Source organism: Aethalodelphis obliquidens, unplaced genomic scaffold (genome assembly GCF_003676395.1).
Source record: "Aethalodelphis obliquidens isolate GAN/ISIS:26980383/991018 unplaced genomic scaffold, ASM367639v1 scaffold41, whole genome shotgun sequence".
Classification (NCBI taxonomy): domain Eukaryota; kingdom Metazoa; phylum Chordata; class Mammalia; order Artiodactyla; family Delphinidae; genus Aethalodelphis; species Aethalodelphis obliquidens.
Genome location: NW_020837985.1, coordinates 13,498,671 through 13,519,369, shown reverse-complemented (window position 1 = coordinate 13,519,369; position 20,699 = coordinate 13,498,671). Strand labels below are relative to the sequence as shown.

Genomic DNA, 20,699 nt, shown 5'->3' with positions numbered 1-20,699 from the left:
TTTCTTCCTTCCAGCCTGGACCTAGTCCTGAGGCTGTCTCCTCCAAGCCCAGCCCCTCCTGTTTACTTCCGTTTGTGTTCCTTACAGGGAGCCCTGGGAGACAGAGGGGCAGACGGTTTGCCCGGACAGCCTGGCCCGCGGGTAGGGACTCCTTCCCCATCACGTCTGTTATTCTAAATGGTGTGTTTGGGGCTGTGTGTGAACCTCAGCTGACAGGGCCCAGCATCTGTATGAGCTGGAGTGTGGCAGGAAACAGCCGGGGTCATTGCAGAGGGGCTGTTTGAAAGGCCGAGGGCGGGGTCAGGGGGTCCATGGTGACACACCCTGGACTGGTGACAATGGATGCCACCCCTGGGGCAGAGGAGCAAGGGGGCAGTGCGTTCCTGGAACCCGGGAGCCTTGGGAAGAAGGCCAGCATCGTTGCCTAGCTCGTCCTGGGAGGGAAGAGGCAAGGGGGTCAATACCCCCTCCTCTGTCTCTCTCTCCTGTCCCTTAAGCTTTTCCCTCCCTCCGATGCTCCCTGACCCCTGACCCCTACAGAAGCAAGGAAGCACGGCTGGGCTCATCTGTAGAGTTCAGCATCTCAGATGTGGCCTGGGCTCAGGGTGCAGTGGGTACAGGAGAGAGAGGGCTGGACTCCGCGTGCGTGCGTGTGTATGTGCGCGTGTGTGTGTCTGTATGTATATATGTGGTGTGGCGTGTGTGTATGCGTGTGTGTGTATATGTGGTGTGCCATGCATGTGTGTGCGTATCTGTACGTATATGTGTGGTGTGGCATGTGTGTGTGTGGTGAACGTATGTACGTGTGTGCGTATCTGTATGTATATGGGGGGGGTGGCGTGGGTGTGTACACGGTGTGTGCGTGTGCACAGCGCCTTGCTTCCGGAGAGGCGTGTGTGCACACAGCCGAGCGCATGGGGAGCCCTCTCCCTGCCGTCACAGGGCCTCCGAGTCTACTGGGTTAAGCGCTAGTTAAGGCGGTGACCCGCTCTCGGCCACCAGCTCCCACCCCTGGCCCACAGGCAGGCACCTGGCGGGCTCTCGGCGAGGGCTCACTGGGTGGAGGGTGGGTCACAAACCGCCCAGCGAGGGCGCAGCTGTGGCCTGGACTCACCTTGCTGGCCAGTGAAGGGCCGATGGGTAAATCCCGGGGCCCTGGGTTCCCTGCTGCCTCGCTTTTTCAAGGAGCGAGCATTCTTCAGACCAGATGGAAACCACAGGTTATAACGCACCGAAGCTGTCTCAAGGACGCCCGCCGGCGGGACTCAGTGGGCAGAGTGCCCACCAGGAGCCTCCCGCCCGCCCTGGACCCCGGACTCTGATTATTTGCCCCTGCCCCCGTCGGCACACAGCGAGCCGCCACCGCCACCTGCGAGCACCGCGGCCCTTCGTGTTTTAAGACTCAACATTCATGTTTTAAAAAAGCATGTATAATGATCCCCAGTGACTGATGTGTGACTTGCTGTTTTGTCACAGCATGGACGAAGCATGCATGCTCTGCCCTGAGGTGCTGGTTAGAGGTGAACCACGTGGTCTTAAAGCACCAAGGCCACCTTCCAGGGTCTGAGTGATTGGCTGAAATTCAGGCATTTCCCAGAAGGAACTTGCAGCATTTGCATCGCTCCCTGTTACTCTCCTTTTTGGACTCCGTGGGTTTTATGGAGTCCCCCGTACCTTAGAGCTGTGTTTCCTCCAATCTCTGAGTTGCCACACCCTTCTGGGCTTACACCGTGTGAATTTTCACATTCCGTTCAATAGTCTTCAGAAGAATCTGTTCCCATCGAGTTCCCTGTGCACGATTCTGTGGACGAAGGTGATCAGTCAGAAGTATTGGGGTGAAACTGAGGTGCCCTCGGGGGTTTCTTTCATCTTTCCTTCTCCGTTTTTGTGTGTATGTTCACCCCTAATGGCTGGAAGTTTCAGAGAGGTCTGTTACTACAGCTCACGTGTCATTTTTGTACGATTTCTAGTGTGATACTTCAAAAAAATTTATCTAGAAAGTTCAAAATTGTGAGTTTCTGCCGTTATGATGCTTTTAGGACATACTTTGTAGCTTCAGAGGAGACCTGGCAGGAGTCCTAGTTACTTTATCTTGACAACATGCCAGCTAAAGATAAATATCTTCAAAGAAGATGATGGCTGCGTCCTGGACGCGGCGGGTCTTGAGTCAGCCCAGAGAAGGGACTGGTTGTGGGATGAGCGGATGCATCGCCTCTTTGGCTCGTGTCAAGAATTCCGGACGCTGCCCGGCTCTCCATGGGCTGTGCTTTGGCTTAGGATTCAGGAAGCACTTCAGGTGGCCTTCGAAATGCTTTCTACCCAAACTCAGCCCCCCAGCACCTTTCCCACTGCAAAGGTGTGACCATCCTAGCAGCATGTGGGATCTTCCCGGACCGGGGCACGAACCCGTGTCCCCTGCATCGGCAGGCGGGCTCTCAACCACTGCGCCACCAGGGAAGCCCCTCCTTGTTGTTTTGAGCTGTAAGTGTTTAGATTCAGGATGAGTGGATTCAACCTGTTTAAATGCTGTCAGGGCAACTCCAGAAGCTGTTTCTTTTGAGGGAAGCAGAAGACAGCGTGAGGGAGTGTGGATGCCCTCTCTCCAGAAAGGCGACCCACTCGGGTCTTCAAAGCCTGTGATGCTTGTGCTGCTTGTGTGAGAATCGAGGGTTGTGGCTGACGGGGGCTCTGAGGGTGTGGGACCAGCTGGGATGACGGCCATCTCTGCAATGCGAGTGGAAAATGATGGGGTGTCCGTTATTTTATCTCCAGGGTGAAGTTGGGGAGCAGGGCCCGGCAGGCCGACCTGGAGAGAAGGTCTGTTCCACCTTCATTCGTTCAGTGCGTGCGTTTGTTAGTATACGCTACGCCTCGTGTCACTTGTCTCCCTGGAGCTCACAACCTTCCCGTCGTGCGCTCATTTACTTACCCCATGACGGTCGGCATGTCCTACGCATCTGTCGCTGTGGTGGGTACTGGGGTCACCACCACTGCCAAGAGCAGTTGAACAGGTGCAGCGAGTGGGGCCATGCAGGTGGTGGGGGGGCATAGGAGTCCCTCTCGCTCAGACTTGGGGGATGTCAGGAGAGGGCGCCAGGAGGTGACCTCGTGGCTGATCCAGAGGAAGGAGGAGTCAGACAGCAAGAGAGGCGAAACGGGTTCCTGGGGAGGGAGTAGCAAAGTGAGGACCACGTGGGGACTCCCCATGAGCAGACTTGCTCGAATTTGCTTTCCACGTTACCCCCGCTGAGCCAGAGGTGTCTGGGGGCCGGATGGCAGGCGGTAGAGAGCACAGTTCCCTCACCCTGGACCACGGGAGAGCCCCCTTGCTGAGAGCCCACTGAACAGGGATGCCGTGTTCTTTCCACAGGGACAGGCAGGGCTCCCAGGCGTGAGGGGAGAGAAAGGAGAACAGGTGAGTGGCAGCAGTGTCTTCCCAGCAGGGCCACGTGCCTGTGCCCGAGGAGAGAAGCCCCCTTTGCAGTCTTCGACCCTGGGGGGATGGGTGGTGATTCAGGCTGGGATTAGAGCATATTTCCTCAGTGTTCATGGAAGAGAAAAGGAAGGGGATCAGGCCGCTCTGGTCCGAGGGCTGGAGCAGAAGGACGGTGGCTGCGGGGTCTCTCTGAAAAGGGTGGAGCAGCTTCAGGTGAAATGCGTGGGAACGGTTGGGGCTGTTACCTGTCAGGTGCAGAATTCGGTGCTTCACACGCACCTGACAGGCTGTCCCTTGAACTTGGTTTTCACCACGGCAGGGCAGGTTGGGAAGAAAAACACAATACTTTGCCCAAGGTCCCCTTGCTCTCACCTGGAAGAGGCGGCCGTTACACTCAGGTGAGTGCTAATGTTTCCTAATTTTATCTTTCTCTGTAGGGAGAGAAAGGGGAACTGGGACTCCCGGGACCGAAAGGTGACCGAGGTGCAAAGGTAGGAGCTCCTGTCGTTGTCCTGGTCATCCGGTCCGTGAGCCGCAGAGCCTCCCTTCTGTAGTTTCTGTGCATCGCCTGCGGTTCAGTGGAGAGGGCAACCCCTTGGAGTCACAGTGGTGGCCTGGCGTACAGTCCTGGTTCTACCCATTGTGTGGTTCTGAGCATCTCATCTGACCTCCTTGTGCCTCCCTTGCTGGCCGCCTTGTGCCTCCCTTGCTGCCTCCCTTGCGTGATGCTGACACAGGTCGAATCCGCGGGCAGGTGGTTCCAGGAGCCCTCACGGATACCGAAATCGGTGGATGCTCGAGTCTGTTCTGTGAAATGGTGGAGAATAATGAATACAGTCAGCCTTCAGGAGCCAGCCCACGGGAGTCGGGGCCCGCTGTGTGCCAGGATCTTGGGAAGCACTGCACGTGTAGTGACTTAGGTGACACTCGTGACAACCGGAGAGGGTCATGTTATCAGCAACACCCCCAGTTTGTAAAGGAGGAAACGGAGGCACAGAAAGGCCAAGCCGCTTTCCCAGGGCTGCGTGAATGGAGGGTGGTGGAGCCAAGACCCGACCTCAGTCTGGGCCCAGCGGCCTGGCTCTGACCAGGTCCTCACCTCACACCAGCCTGGCCCGAGGGGAACCTGAGGAGCGGCCACACCCCCGAGGGGCCCTGGTGCCCCTGTCCGGCACGGTGCTGTCACCTTGTTCTCCCAAGTTTGCACGCTCGTCCCCTCCAGGGTCCTGCCCTCGACCTTTCTCAACTCCCGTCCCCCTCTCTCGGGCTGAAGGCTGAGGGCTTTGTTCTGGACAGACCTGCGATCTATAAATAGAAATCCTGGAATGGAAAGAGCTTTGGTGGGTGAGCCATTCAGGCCTGCTGCTCTCCTGGACTTTTCAGAAAGCAGTTTTTATTTGAGAAACTCATTTCCAGAATGCAGAGGACTCAGTGAGACCATTAAGCCCGTGTTATTGCTTTGGCAGAGTTGCCAGGGCCACAGCAGAATCACATTCAAACTTCCGAAGAATCTGGCCTGCTTTTCTTTTCCCCTAGAGAAATATGTAATAACAGACAATTCTGGTCAAAATAAAAAATCTAAAGTAAGACATTCAGGCAACATTGCCCCCTTCTGACTGTGCCTTGAGCACCCCTGCCTCAGTTCTCTGGTCCACTTTCTCCCCACCAGCCACTGTGAGAATTTTGTCCCCAGGGCATCTTGGAAAATAGGGTGATACTGCGTCTGTGTCAGCTAGCGCTCAGAGTTAAACTACGGAGAAGCTGGGATGGGAACCGAGGCCGGTCACATTAACTGCAAAACTCAAAGACCCTTCTCCAGCCAAGCATCTTCCTCTAAGTCAGAGAGCTGCCTGGGCTGTGCCCCACTGGCCCACTGGCCCTTCCTTCACCCCGCAGCCCTGGGGGTGGGGGAGGCTTTTCCAGAAAGGTGGCCTTGAGGCTCTCGGGGTTAGAGACGCTCTCCAACCCTCTTCTTGTTTATGTCTATTCATACGTTCCACTGGGACACGCTCAGCTTTGGTCATTGGGACTTTTTAATGGAGGGTAAATTGGTTTGGATGAGATTGGTTTTGGAGCACGAGGTCGACAGTGTCAAGAGAATCGGGTAAACTCGGATAATGCAAATAGCGCTGAGAAAGGGTTCTTCTCTCTGAAGCTTCTGGAACTTTAGTCAGGGAAATGCTGCACAGTGAGTAGTTCAGGACTTGGATTCTGAGTTTAAAGCCAGCCTGAGCCATTTGCTGGCTGTGTGACTTTGGGCAGGTGAATGAGCGTGGCAGCTTCCGTGGAATGGGAACACGGAAGCACCTCTGTTACAGGCATTTAGACGGAGATTAGAGGCGTTAATGTCTGTAGAAAAGTAAGTCGTACCTGCAGTTAAATCCTATATAACCATAGAAATAATCATAGAAGACTGTGTAACTGTATTTTATTATCATATTATTGTTACTAAGAGCAGCCTTTCCTCTCTCTAAGCCAACTTTATTCATTCATTTGTCCGCTAATAACCAAGAGTGGACCCAGGCCTGCAACAAGCCTGACCCTGGGCTGCTCGGAACACACCTGGGCCTCAACATCCATGTCCTGACACCATTGTGGCTCACATGGGATGACGGGCTTTGGGGACCGCACCTCCTGGTGGAGTAGCCAGTGACCTCTTTTCCTCGGGGCAAATGTAGTAACAATTTTCTCCTCAGTGGGCCCTCGCTGACGACCTCACTCAGCCCCCAGATGATGCTGTGAGCTGGATGTACTATTGTCATTATTTTGCGCAGAGGAAGACGAGCTGACGGAAGTAGAATAGCATACATAAAATGGTGGAGTTAGGTTTCAAGCTCAGGTGATTCAACTCCCAAGCCTGTGCTGTTTACAGGAATGTAATAGTCACCCGTCAGGCCCCTGAGAAGAGCCTGTCCCCTTCGAAGAGGGTGGGGCAGGGCCCAGGGGAGTTCCTAAGGGCGCTCAAGCCCTTGGGCTCCAGTGCACAGCGTGGAGAGGTTGGCGGCACCACGTTATGGCTGCAGCAGGTGGGAAATCATGTAAATGTCATCAACAGGGAGGTGGATCGTGTCCATTTTATTACCTTCGTTGGTTAATTAGTTCTGTCTCTCCTTTGTTTTATTTTAGTGATTGCTTTGAAGTTTCTAGTAGACGTCTTTAACTTACCACAACTAAATCTCTAAGTGCTAGTATACCACTTCATGTATAAATGTATGAACCATATAACAGTATATCTTCATTTCTCCCTTTTAGCTTTTGTGCCATTGTTGTCATACATTTACTTCTACCTGTGTTCTAACACCTATAGTACATTGTTACTGTTTTTGCTTTAAACAATTGGTTATCTGTTAAAGGTGTAAATAAAAAAGAAGTATCTTGGGCTTCCCTGGTGGCACAGTGGTTGAGAGTCCGCCTGCCGATGCAGGGGACACAGGTTCGTGCCCCAGTCCGGGAAGATCCCACATGCCCCGGAGTGGCTAGGCCTGTGAGCGATGGCTGCTGAGCCTGCGCGTCTGAAGCCTGTGCTCTGCAACGGGAGAGGCCACAACAGTGAGAGGCCCATATACCGAGAAAAAAAAAAAAAAAAAAAAAAAAGAAGTATCTTATACTTAAAAAAAAAGTTGGATCATGGATCACTTTATTTCCATGTGCACCATGGAATAGTGTTTAGTGATATAGACGATCTACAGCTACACATACCAGCATAGATACTTCTCAAAATAAAGTTCTGATGTGTCTGCAGTAGTTTATAATTTGGAATCCATCTATCCATCTATCTATCAGGTAGACGTGGGGTGGGGGATTCTGTTGTCTTGGGAAAGGTATCCCAGGACAGGCAGAGCTGGCAGAGGGTTAATGGTAATTTATTTTCCATGTCTTCATCTAGGGTGAAACGGGTCCAGCAGGCCCCCCGGGATTACCTGGAACTGTAAGTTAACTCTGCTTCTAACCCTTTCTCCTTCTGCACACATACCACTTAGTTATAAGTATCTTTTTAAGGGAGTTTGTCAGGTCCTGTAATCCAAAACTGCGTAAGCTTCACTAGGAACCACCTTGTGCTTACTGATTGATTTTCGTCAGCGAGCACAGTTACTGTTTATTAGAACACTGGCTAGACCCTGAGCGTACATACCCACCTCTTGCCTATGGGGAAACAGAAGTCCAGAGACAAGAAGCCGTTTGTCCAGGGTAAGACTACAACACAGATATACAGCCACGACTCGCGCTTCTACCCTTCGCGTGTCTGAAGGTGGGCGTTGTGAGTTCGGGATGAGTAGTAACAGCGCGGGCTTTGGAGCCAGGATAAAAGTGGGTTTGAATCCTGGCTGTGCCGTTCACCAGCACTGCGGTCTTAGACATGTTATTTAACGTCAAAAAGACTTGGTCTTCTCATCTGTTAAGAAAAAATGTTATACCTATAGCTATCTTGTGCATTTGTAGTGAAAATTCACTGAAATAATACAAGCTACAGTGCACAGTTTCTGGTACATAATAAATACTAAATTAAAAAAAAAAAACGAAGGCTATATAAATATGTGAATATAGTTTGCTTTTTTTTTTCATGTGAATGTTTCTTCCCTGCCTTGATATTCTGTGCTTTGATCGGATGATTTTGGGGGAGGTGAACGTGGCCATGATGCTGGCCATGGCGGGGCACGTAGGGATTGGTCACTTAGTAGCTACAACAGGGGACTGCCTCATATGGAGGGCAGGAGATGAGAGAGCCTGAACACCCAGAAACCCCATTTGCAGTGTGACTAAGATGGGCCCTCCGTGGTCTTCTCTGTGTTACATCGTGATGCCACCACTGTTTTCTCCCCACACACAGGCCCCTCAAAATGAGACGCAGCAAGTGTTTCAGAGTCAAATTTAGAGTCAGAACTGGCTGTGTAAAGTCGTCTACAGTCAGACTGGCTGTAGTTTAAGTCGTTTAAACTAGTTGTTTAAGACTGGTGATATTTAACGTAGGCAAGTTTGCAGGGAAGGAGCACCGCCTTTCGGTGGGAGGCATATTGGTAACGCTTATTTGAGAGGTTACTTGGTATTAACGTATCATAAAGTGTCTGTCTAACCATCAGATTAGACAGTCCATTCCTAGGCATCTAGCCCGAAGAATTATTTGCACTGTGTGTATTTTAAAAATCACGTACAAGGATTTACATTGTGGTGTTGCTTATCATGAAAAATCACAGGCAACCTACATGACCAGAAGCAAAGAATTAACTAAACCACGGAATATGTGTGTCATGGAATCCTACTTCATAAAAATTAAACACACACACGTGCACTACGCATATGGCTTTAAACAGACGCCAATATTCCAGAAAAGTTAAGTAGCAAAACTAATTTATGAATTACGGTGCGTGTGCAGGCTAACACGGACTCCGCAGCCCACCTGCGTGATATCCAGCATTCACTGGCTGTGTGAACTTCATTAAGAAATTTCTTTCTCTGACCTTCAGTCTTCTTACGTATAAAAGCAGGGCAAAACCAGATAAAACTGCTTCTTTTACTGTGAGGAATAGATGAGTTAACACATATCAACAGCCATAAATAATGCTTGCTGTTCTTACTTGTATAACTCTCGTGCAAAGTTACGCATTCCTGTACATTCATAATTGCAACTGGAAATAGATACAAATGGGTCTAAAATATGCTAAACTGAAAAACAGTGTTTTCTTTTGGGGACGAGACTGGGGTTTGGAGAGATGGAGGGCACGGTGTAGGAAATGCCCTTTTTTTCCCTCCTTGTCGAATTCATTGCGTTTTTGGACTAGAACCCACGACGTCCTTTTGTCTGCTCACTTATATTTGAGCACCTGCTGTGAGCCAGACGTTGGCAGAGCCTCGTCAGGGAGATACACTCTAGTCACGTGGCGGCCCAGACACACGGATTCTGCAAATCATAGTAAATGCTGTGAAGGCAAAGAGCAGGTGCATAGCAAGGGGGCCTCATTTATATTTGAGTGGTGCAGGGGGAGGGAGATCTCTGAAGACAGGACATTCAAACACGAGCTCTGAAGGGTGGGCTTGGTCAGTCAGGTAAAGGAGAAGGGAAGCGCGTTCCAGGCCAGGGGAGCGGCGGGTGCGGGAGCTTTGAGATGGGAGGAAGCAGGCCGCCTGGGAAGTATTCATGCAACGCAGAGAGACGGCCGTGCGGGGGCCAGTCCATGGGATCCTCAGCTGCTGGGACAGAGAGTTTGCATCAGCTGGGCTCCCTGGGCCCAGAGCTGAGTCCCGCAGCCTGGCTTCCTTGTCACCTGCGTCATTGCCAGCAGCCGCTGGTGGTGGAGGGATCCAGCGGTCCAGGCACGGCTCTGATTACTCGCATGGATTCTTCCGTTTCGGCCCCGCCTTACCCTGAGAGGAGAATGTGTCATCCCATTTCACCGATGAGAGCAGAGAAGCTGGCAGGTGTCCGATGTCACACAGTTTAAGGTGGAGGTGACAGGCTTTGAGCTCAGGCTGCGGGACTCCAGCGTTCCCACAGCTAACCACTGTGCTTCCCGGACTTAATAGCCGCTCAGGGACTTGAAAGGAGCACGGGATCCTAACTGTCAAAACTAGTCATCGTTACAGGAGCCCTCGGGGCTGTGTTCATTTACTCGGTAAATCTGTCAGAGGCAGGTTGTTAACGTCGATTCACGTCCTTCTCATTTCTGGCTTCCTTTTCAGACGTCCCCGTTCACGCCGCACCCAGGGATGCCAGTAAGTAGCAGCGGCTCCTCGGGGCTGCACGGTGTCCCCCAGCCTGGCTCGCGATGTCCCCGGGGGCTCTGGGAGCTGGGCCCGGGCTGCGTCCTAACTCTCAGCCCCTGCGTCCCAGTCGCTGCCAGGCATCTGGGCTTCCCGACCTTGTCCTGGCAGCCAGTGGGGACAGACCCTGCGAGGAACCAGCTCCAGGGTCGGACAGGAGGTTCCAGGGGCCTGGAGGCTGCCTGCCAGTAGCCAAGGGCGAAGGCCAGCCCTCTCTTTGGGTAAAGTTACCTCCTCACTACACAGAGAGTGGCTGGTGGTTCCGAGCAGGACAGAGTCATGTGGGCTGGCAGAAGACCAAAGGGCAGAGCAGGCAGTTCAGTGGGTGTCTGCAGTGAGGGGCCCCGGGCCTGGAGGGCCTCGAAGGGACAGGTTGAGAGGGGCAGTTCGGAGGCCGGAGGGGACCCAGCCTGCGTGGAGGGTGGCTGGTGGAGGGACAGCTTGTGGCTTCTCGTGAAGATGAAGACGCTTGACCGAAAAGGATGCTCGCCATGGCTGCAGCCTCCAGGAACCTTTCCCTCCTCTCTCCACGAGCAGCCCCCGTGGAAATAAGCGCGTTCAGGGGCTCTGCCTGCCGTGAGGTCAGCCAACAGCCTCCTGTGGCTCCTTTGCTCTCAGGGACGTGGTTCTCCCGCTGTTAGGACTTGACAGGCCGCACCACGCGCGGCGGCGGAGGGGCTTGTGTGGAGGATCCACCTGTTTCCACGCTTAAGTAGCTGTGACTTAAGAAGCTCAAAAGGACCCTGTATCTGATGGAAAAGAACAGAGTAGAGAGAGAGAGGCTGAGTCGGTGCCGGAATCACTGCGGAAGTGGGAGGATGATTTTGAGCTGCTTCGGAGGAGGAAGCGAGGGCGAGAGGGCCGTCACGGGGCAGTGCGGCTGCAGAAGTGCCGGGAGATGCGGGGGGAGCAGGCTGGGTCCTCTGCTCTCTCAGAGGAAGGGCTCAAAGGGACAAGGCGGCAGAGCCTCGAACGCGGCAGGTGCAATGCAGGCATCGCTGTGACCGTCCCTGTGCCCAGGGATGGCCCGTGGCTCGGAGGAGTGAAGCTTCCTGCAAAAGGCCTTCCTGGACTTAGCAACTGAGACTTGGTTGTCAGCCACGAGGCCCTGGCCGAGCCCCACCGTCTTCCTCTTCCAGGACCACACGCACCTACCCGATGCCTCTGGGTCTCCCTCCCTCACGCCCACCCTGAGTCCCCAGATCTTGAGGCAGACCTGCACATCCAGCCTCTGCTTAAAGGAATTGCTCCATAAAAGATGATTTCCAAGGTGCTCCCATGGGAAGGGACTGAGAGAGAGCCAGAGGTCTGCCCAGCCTCCTCTTTGAATCGCAGTGGTACCACCTTCCTGCAGGGTCGGAGCTGTGCAGAAACCAGGAAGTCACTTTCAGATGCAAAGCAACGAGCCTGTGTCCATGGAAAAAAAAAAAAGATTCATTGTGGATTGTTGCATGAATCCCTCTGGGGCTGCCTCATTGCCATGGTAACCGTGTTGTATTGATGGTTTTGAAAGATGTTCTTCTGTTTGATTTCTCCTTGCTCCCAGCTGTGTGCCTTCCAGCCCCTGCACACGGGGAGGGGCCGTGAAATTTGGAGGGGCGGCAAAGTTTGCAGCATGATTAAGAAGGGGAATAAAAAGGGGGAGGAGGGCTGGAAGGAGAGCCCCTCTTCCTGCCGCTCCAGGGTTGAGAAACCTTCTGGGGATGTCAGGGACCCCAGCGGGGAGGCCTCGAGATAGCAGGGTGATGGCCGTTTGCGGAGAGCAGAGCAGGGGCTGTGAGATGGTGAGCAGGTCTGGAGATGTCAGAGAGGAGAAGGGAACCCATTCCTTAGCTGGAGGAGGGAGGGCCAGGCAGCCTCAGGCTTGGAGACATTGCCGTTAAGAACTTAAGTGAGGCTTTGTAACTGGCTTAGAAGCAGCCACCTCGGGAAGGCAGCCTGACTCCACCCCCTCAGCCTGCAAAGGATTCCCAGACGCCCAACCAGTGCCCTGCGTCTGCTGAGCCCAGAGAGGGGATTTGGCTGGGCTGACATCGCCAAGGGGGCATTTGGGGGAGAACGACGCTCCCGCATTCAGCGTTCAGCAGCTACTGATGGGCACCGAGTGTGCACCCCTGCAGGGAAGACTCTGCCTCCCGGCTCTCAGGCCCTGGGTAGAAATAAATGCCTTGAGCATCTTGCCTGTGAGTCCCCAGGGTCTCTCCTCTGTCCTGGCCTGACCACTCCTGGTTCCTGAGCCCGCTTCCTGCCACCCACTGTTCCTTCCCCCAGCTGGCAGAAAGCGTGTGCAGGCTCCTTCCCTGTGCGTCACCCGAGTGCGTCCCGTAAGCCCTTTCATCTTTGCAGATTGTATCTCCAGGGACTTGTGGACCAGACAAAAGAATTTTGCAAATCCCCCAGCCCCCCACGGGAACTTTTCTAGGAGGAAACCATGCTAGAAATAAGGGTATTGTTGTCTGGTGAATGGAGCCAGAGTGCGTTCTTCTGAGCCGGTGGGAAATGGAGATTCTAGAAGGAATGAGCTTGCAAGAGCAACCTCATTTAATCCAGGCTCTCCGAGGTGTACTGTGCAGATTCCACTCAACAGCTGGTGCAGAGGGAGTGACGCCCCCAGCCCAGGGCCGTGCAGACACTAACTCGGGGATCAGTGATGAGCTTGGGGGAGGGCAGGCAGGAGCCTCGGGGGCAAGGTCTCCAAAATCTGCCCACGCGTGAGTAGAAAGCGGCGTGGAACCTGCAAAGGGCGGTTGCTGGCGGTGCTGGCTTCTCCTCCAACGAAGGGGCGTGTGCAGGACAGGCAGGTCCGCGCGGCCTGACCTGAGGGTGGGCTGAGCATGTCTGCTGTACTCTGGGCTGAGCATGTCTGCTGTACTCTGCTTCCCCACCGACAGGGAGAACAAGGGCCCAAAGGAGAGAAGGGCAATCCCGGCGCGCCTGGGGAAGCGGTGAGTGCCCTGGGCTCTGCGCCCTGTGCCCCTGCCCCTCGCCCCTCACTCTGGGCGGCTGGTCAGACGGGACGTCTGAGGGCTGAGCGGCTGCAGCTCTGAACTGCGCACAGGAGCTCCCTGAACTGAATGTGTCCCCTTCCTCCTCCCTTAGGGGTCCAAGGACGCCCCCTCCGTGGACCTCAAATTATGCCCATTGCACGTGTCCATACCTCCCCCATCTGCCCGGAGCAGGGGTGTGACCTAGTGCATTGATAGGTTGTTTCATTTCAGGGATCACAGGGTCATCCTGGAGAACTGGGGCCTCGGGGACCCATTGGACCACCGGTAAGAAAACTCTCTGTCCACCTGTTGGCTCCTAGACCCGAAAGCCCCGTCAGCGCCTCCATCCCTCGCTGGCCCCTCTCACCTGGCATTCCTGGAGTGTCCACCAGGGGCCACTGCCACAGGCACTGCTGGGACTGTGAGTCCAGTGCCCTGGGGCAGAGAGGACTTCACAAAGCGCCCCAAAATGCAGCCCCCGGGCGCGGGCCCCGCCTCTGGGGCCCAGGATGTCGCTGCTCTGTCGCTGAGGTGTCGGTGTCGGTGAGCTGGGCTCCCGCCACGCACTCCCTCCCCGACTCTGTGCGGCCGCAGCCGTGCTGGGGACCAGGGCTCCCCGAGGCTTTTCAGCGGCGGGAGGTGCCCTCCTCCCTCCCAGCCCCGATTGGCAGCTGCAGTTTACATGACGCCTAGTGTGTGTTCGCGTCTGGATCGCATTTCCCTCAGTTTGGGCTTCGTAACCGGCTCTTTGTTGGGCAGTCGTTGGTGTTCTCTGAGAGTTCCGTGGGAGCGGCCCGTCTGGGCTCAGACGCCATGGGCCGCCGGCTGGCTGTGTGCCCCGGGCCGGGCTGTCCCTCTGAATATTGTTCACGTCAAGATAAAGGGTGGGTGCTGCTGTCCCGGGGGTGGGGAAGACGGAGTACGATAGCGGAGGCCAGGAGCTGTGATCTCTGCACCTTTAGACCCGCTCCCTGTCCTTCAGTTCGGATCACCTAATTCTGATGACGAAGGTGCCCTGACGTCCCCGCATGGGGCCGAGGACAGCGTTGCCTGTGACTTCTCACCTCCCCGTTTTGCTTCCCGTGCAGGGTGCCAAGGGACAGGAAGGCGCGCAGGGGCCGCCCGGAGCAGCTGGGAACCCCGTGAGTCCTCCCGGGTCCCACAGGAGGGGTTCTGGGCCAAGCACCTGCCCCCGCCCGGGCTCCCGGCTCTGGGCAGAGTGTGGGGAGGGGGCCGGGAAAGCGCCGTCCACGCTAGAGGGCTGGCCGGGGCCGGAGCCTCCTGAGCAGCCAGGACCAGAGACGTGCCGGCCTCTGCCACGTTCCCAGCATCTCAGGGCTCCGTCCACATGCCAGCCCCGAAAGGAATCTCCCGCACACACATGGGTGGCGCACACGTGGACACACGCAGACGAGTTTGTCCCTCTGAGAAGCACGCCCACGTGCACATCCACACGTTTGGAAACCGAGATGCACACGCACCGTGATGCGCACACACATATGTACACCCGTATAAGGACGTGCACACATATAAATGCAGTTCCGGCAACTCCAGGAAGACAAGCACACGGGTACCCTCACGCGCTCGCTGCTCCTGGCCCACCTCCCTCAGGCCCAGAATCTCCGTGGGTCGGCACTCGTGCCCCTGAGCTCTGACTAGCGTTGCGTCTACCGGAGCGGAGCCCCGAGCCCAGGCTTCTCCGGGGAGCTGACAGACTCCCGCAGGGACTCCCGGGAGGGGCGGTGGCATTAGAGCAGCAGCAGTGCCAGGCAGGCAGGACTGCAGGCCCCACGTACCCGGCTGCAGTCTGCTCGCACGGCCCAGCCCACCGTGCATGTGACTTAGTGGGAACGGGTCAGCCCCGGGAGCTGGGCGGCGTGGACATCGCAGAGAAGGGGCTTGCGGTCAGCTCCTCCGTGCTCCCAGAGAGAGACCCGCCCGAGCGCAGCCTGCGGGAGAGGGAAGCCGAGCGCAGGGGCGCAGGTGGCAGGAGAAGCGCGGGGAGGCCCCAGTACTGGGAGTCCCCTGTGTCCCCGTCTTCCTGGCGGTGACCCATCTGGAGTGTCCTCATCCGCCTCTCCCGTCATACACTCGTCCAGCCACCAGTGTTCAAATCCACCTCCTCCAGGAAGCATGCCCTGATTCGCCAGTCAGATCCAACACAGGTACGCACACGTACGCACGCACGCACACGCACGCGCACGCACACGCAAGCTTTCCCCCTTCAGTGCCGGAACAGCTCCGGCATCTTCAGAGGGAGCCACGGCGAGAGCAGTGCTGCCGAGGCCCGCTCAGGCTTCTGCCACCATCCCCACCGTGAGCTCCCCCTCGGCCCTTCACCAGCGGTTGGTCACCAAGCCCGGGTCGTTCCTCCCGGCACCGTTTCCAGGGATGCCTCTTCCTGTCCAGCCCACGGCTGCCTCTCGTGTCCTCTCTCTGGTCCCCCAGGCTTGCTCATACCCTTACGGTCGACCTGCGTTATCCCGGAGCATATTTCTCTGCAACGCAGGTCTGCAGAGTTTGTCCCATTTTCGGGGTTTTCTTTCCCCCAGGCTCTGAGGATAGAGGCCAAACCCCACCCGAGACACGTGCATGTTTGGATCTGGCCTTCCTTTCTGCCCGCCCCACCCAGCACACATTCCACCTCTGCCGCCTATGTGCTGTGGTCTTAAGGAAGGTGCTAGGCTGCTTCTGTTCTCCTGTCTCCCACCTCTGTGCCAGAATCCCACTCATTTCAGGCTTGGCGAGTTGGGGTGCCCCCGGACGGGAGGTTCATCTTATCTGTGGAGGGAGTTTCAGGTTAGAAACGTTTCCAGCAAATCAGGGAGAATTGAATAGAAGGCAGGTTTGGAGGGAAACTGGGGGAGCTGCTTATAATCAATACCTTGGGCCTTTCTAACCTTCTTTTGTCTCTTAATAGGGCGCTCCTGGACCTGTAGGTCCCCCTGGTTCCAGTGGCCCCCCAGGAAGTGCGGTGAGTAATCGGGGTAAGGGGAGAGGGCAGGGACACCAACACTGGTGGTGGCTCCACAGTGCCCATCTCCTGAGTTAACTCATTTATCCTCCACAAAACTCAGGGGTGTAGGCATCCTTACTCCCATTTCACAGATGGAAGAACTTGATGTCCCGACGAAGTCACCTAGAAAGTTACCAACCTGAGGTTCTCGGTAACTCGTGAGGTCTCTGGGTGGTAAATGAAGCTATGGTAACTGCAGAAAGCTGTGAGCATCACTGATGTTGGAATCAGCATCAGAGTTTGCCTTGGAAGAAACAAAATGAACCTACAGAAGTGGAAGAGGCCCTGACTTTTGGGCTGCCCAGGTTCTGGCCACAGCTCTGCCACCAACCGGCTGTCGGGCCTCCGTGAGGGGCTCCTGGAGGCGTCCGCTTTTTCATCTTCAAGATGGAGAGCGCGGGCTGTGCGGGTTCACCCTTAACCTCCTGCTGCACTTGACTTAGGGAGACAGCTTCCCCCGTGGGGGCCCCAGGGGTCTGCTTTAAGGTCCATCTGAACGTTGATTTCAGCTGTAACGTGTGCAATGAAACACCCAATGGCATCTAGTCAAGGGTAACAGAGAATTGTGCTCCTGAAATAGATTGAGACCAGTCCTGTTCAGTCACCAGCCTTTCTGTTAATAATCATAGCCGTTCAGAGGACAAATGTGGGCATATGTGTGTGCCAGGCACTGTCGTAAGGGCTTTACACGAGTTCGTTCATTGACTTCTCGGGACCCTGGGAGGTGGATATTAGTATTGCCCCCATTTTATGCAGGAGGAGACTGAGTCATGTGGTTAGTGGTTGCCGTGGATACTGCTGGACCCTTGCCTGTACCATGTCACCCTCCCCACTGCAGTGCCAGCCACAGACTTCCAGGAGCCAACGTTGCATTCCTCTGTCTGAGGGTTTCCTATGGCTTTTAGAGACCTCACTGTGCAGCCATGTGACACGTGGCCAGGAGCACCACCCACCAGCAGAGGCACCCCTGGCTGATGGGCGTATAAACGGCCCAGCTTCTCCACTCCTGGGGGAGCCACTCTGAGTGTGTGTCCTGCGTTGGCCCCAGAGCCCCCAGCAGGACCGAGCTCCAGTTACACGAACGTGTCACTCCCTGCCTGTCCTCCTCTTTCTCACGTCCCTGCTGGTGCTTCCGTGGAACACCTGCACCTGAGCCTTGTCTCAAAAACTCAACCTCTGGGGGACTCTGAAGACACAGGTGGAGGAGGTCAATGATGCCAAGGCCACATTCTTAGGTCACCCTCATCCTCCCCGAGGTCCCCTCTGAGAGCTGCAGCCCAGGGCGGGCAGGGCACCGGGAAACACATGCCTGCGTGGTTAGAGGTCTCGTGTTCCAGGTTGAATGACAGACCAGGGGAGGAGCAGCTGAGGCAGGCTGGGGGAGGTGGCGGCGAGGAATTTAAGCCGGGGTGGGGAGGATGAGTGGGGACAGAGCTGTAATCATTAACTGAAAGGGGCTGATCGCCCTTCTCTGGGGGCGGCAGCACTCTTGAACTTCACCTTGTCAATAACCCCTCTTTCTTCAGGGCCCCCCGGGCACCAGAGGCCCCCCTGGGAAAGATGGGGAGCGCGGCGAGAAGGTAAGGCGCAGTGTGATCTCTCTGCACACAGCAGCTGTTCTCAGCTTCTCAAGCAGGGAAGGAGGAGCCCGCTCTGCCCAGACCTGGTTTAGGACCCAGGGTCCCAAGGGCTTCTGAACAGAAGGGTGGGAGGGGCCCTGCAGTCGTCCTGTTTAACGCTCACAGCGGACCCGTAGGGTAGGGTGGATCCCCATTTGACAGAGGTGGGGACCGAGGCTCTGAGAGATTAATTCAGCTCTCCTACGTCCTGTAGCTAGTGAACCACAGAGCTGGTCGGTCTGACTCTAAGTCCATTTTCTCTCAGTTCAGCGCACCAACTTCGCCCTCCCACACCTTTGTGTGCACAGTTAAACCTTCCTGAGTTGTGAGAGAGCTTTGTTTATTAGGAAGAAGAGAGACACGGTGTCCCCCCAAAACGCCAACACCCCGGGGGCAGAGAGGGAGGTCCCATGGACTTCCGCGATCCCACGCCCCGTTTCCTGAGCTCGCGTTTTAGGAAGCGTCTCGGAGGGGTACTCCTGACTTCTACTGGCATCTAGTGGGTGGAGACCAGGGATTCTGCTAAACTGTCGCAGGACGGCACCCCCTTCTCAACACAGAGCGCCCGTCCCGAATGTCAGCAGCGCCGGAGCTGAGAAGCCCGGACTGCAGGCACCCTCTGACACCTGCATGTTCTCGTGTGTAAAATGGAGACACTGAGCACAGGTGGCAAGGAGGAACTGAAGCACTGATGTGTCAGAGGGCGCAGCAGAGAGCCGGTGATGGGGGCTGACGGCGGTTCGCTGTCTCGAGCCACCACGTGAGCCTTCGCCTCCAGGAACCGGTGTCTCGGCGTCTCCACGGTGCCCGATGCCTCCTCCGCAGAGGGCCCCTCCCGGCACTGCAGTGTCTGAACTTGATGCAAATCCCTTCACGGCCATTTCGTCTGAGACCTTTGAAAGGAGTGATCATTTTATCTTTTCTATTTTGGCAAAATGCAACAAGGATAAATAACAAAATTTTACACTTTGGTGGGAAGGCTCAGTTTTAAAACACGTACTTCAGAGAGGAAAATGATTTACTGCAGAGAAAAATGATCCGCCAACCTGTGGAAAATATCCTTAAGCGAGGGAAAACAACCTGGCCCATCGGGTTTCCCTAGATTACACCACGTCTGAAGGATTAGGCTCTATTCGGGGACGTAAGTGGGGCACTAACCACTTAGGAGGAGCTTAGAAGAGGGTTAGAAGAGGTTTTTGAGGACCAGTTGAGCAAAGATGAGAAAAGCTGTGAGCTGTTGGCTCGTTCAGCCTCAAGGGGGAGCCAAACACTTCTGCTTGTCTGAGCAGGAGCCTGGGCTGAGGTCCAAGACCCAGGGCTGCATTTGGAAGGGCACTTCCCTCCGGTGCTCTGCAAAGTGGTAAAAATCCCGGACAGCAGGATGTGTCCAGTGGCTGGCCTGAGGCTTGTGGAAGCTGATCCCGCCCTGGGCCTGGAGACAGGTCCTCTCCATCCCTTGCTTTGCCCCTCCTTGGGACATCGTACCTCACCTCACCTCTGCATCAAATGTCGGAGGCGGTCAGATTGCAGCCTAGGCCCGAGAGAGCCCTGCCTGGGAAAGGGAGTTCCTGCCTCTCACGTGATTACCCCGCAGTGTTCCACAACCAGGGCTGCTTCGGGGCTCCTGGCTTTGTGGTCAGAAAGGGTGAGCAAACTCCAAGCCCAGCTCCCTCATTAGATCCTGGTTGTCTGTCTCTCCCCACTTTGGAGCCCCGGGCTGTGTTCACATCACTGAAAGTCTGTCATGTGAAAAGGGATTGGATTTCGTCTGTAGAGCTCCAAGGTTGAATGCCAAACATCTGGAAGATTTCAGAGAAGGTTGGCTGACTATAAAGGCACACTGTGTAATGGAACTGCCCAATAAAGGGATGAACAGCCTGAGAAGGTGGTGAGCTCCCTGCTCTCATAGGAGTCCAAACAGAAATGGGAGGACTGCCTGGAAGAGGCACACATGATGGTTTCCTGCAGTGGGAGGAAAGTTGGACTAGAAGACGACTAGCATCCTTCCTATTCCCATGTTCCACGTTGTGTAGTTTGCTAAGGCCGCTGGAACAGCGTATCACAAACTGGGTGCCTTAAACAACAGAAACTTACCGTCTCACCATTCTCACCGTGTCAGGAAGTCCTCAATCAAGGTGTCAGCAGGGTTAGCTCTTCCTGGGGGCTGTGAGGGAAGGATCTCTTCAAGGCCCCTCTCCTTGGGGCCTGATGGCTCTCTTCTCCCCGCATCTTCACGTTGACTTCCCTCTCCACATGTCTGTGTCCAAATGTCCCCTTCTCGTGAGGACACCAGTTCATACTGGATTAGGGTCCATGCTACCCTAGTATGACTGCATCTTAACTAATTACATCTGCAAAGACTCTATTTCTAAATTGAGATACTGGGGTTAGGGCTTCAGCATATGAATTTTGGGGGGCACATTATACAACCCATCTTTCTATGCCCTCAGAAGGGGTGGGCTTTCTGAAGCAGGGCATCACCAGGAAGCCCACCAACCCCCTTCAGGTTGGTTCACCACTGAAAAGCTTACTCTCTGCATGTCACTGATCCTGGACACTGTCCACTTTTCCTTCCAGGGAGCAATGGGAGAAGCAGGAAGCCCAGGGCCAGGTGGCCCCAGGGGCGATCCTGGTGCCCCTGGGCTCCCAGGGCCACCCGGAAGAGGGAAAGATGGAGAACCGGTAAGTGTCGGGTCCAGGGTTTCTGTGCCCATGACGATCAGGCTGGAATTAGAAGAGAAAAAAAGAAAAGGCTCACTGGTCAAGCTTTGCAGAAGCGGAGTCATAGCCAGTGAAAGCAGGTGGACTGGGAAAGGGGTCTTGGGTGGGGGAAGCGTCTTGCTCCTGTCCACTTCAGGCCAGTGCAGCAGAGTCCCCTGTGGACT

At 55.3% G+C, this 20,699-nt stretch overlaps 1 protein-coding gene across 1 annotated transcript in view; it reads left to right on the top strand.

The window, feature by feature from the left end:
- The window catches only part of COL22A1 (collagen type XXII alpha 1 chain), a 260,806-nt gene that overhangs the window by 160,698 nt on the left and 79,409 nt on the right, over window positions 1-20,699 (top strand). Inside the window, exons 27-38 of the mRNA XM_027132542.1 lie at window positions 88-141; window positions 2,773-2,817; window positions 3,371-3,415; window positions 3,874-3,927; window positions 7,323-7,364; window positions 10,112-10,144; window positions 13,084-13,137; window positions 13,411-13,464; window positions 14,268-14,321; window positions 16,100-16,153; window positions 17,722-17,775; window positions 20,392-20,496. Coding sequence (XP_026988343.1) covers window positions 88-141; window positions 2,773-2,817; window positions 3,371-3,415; window positions 3,874-3,927; window positions 7,323-7,364; window positions 10,112-10,144; window positions 13,084-13,137; window positions 13,411-13,464; window positions 14,268-14,321; window positions 16,100-16,153; window positions 17,722-17,775; window positions 20,392-20,496 — 648 coding nt within the window. The remainder of the gene's footprint in view (window positions 1-87; window positions 142-2,772; window positions 2,818-3,370; window positions 3,416-3,873; window positions 3,928-7,322; window positions 7,365-10,111; window positions 10,145-13,083; window positions 13,138-13,410; window positions 13,465-14,267; window positions 14,322-16,099; window positions 16,154-17,721; window positions 17,776-20,391; window positions 20,497-20,699) is intronic.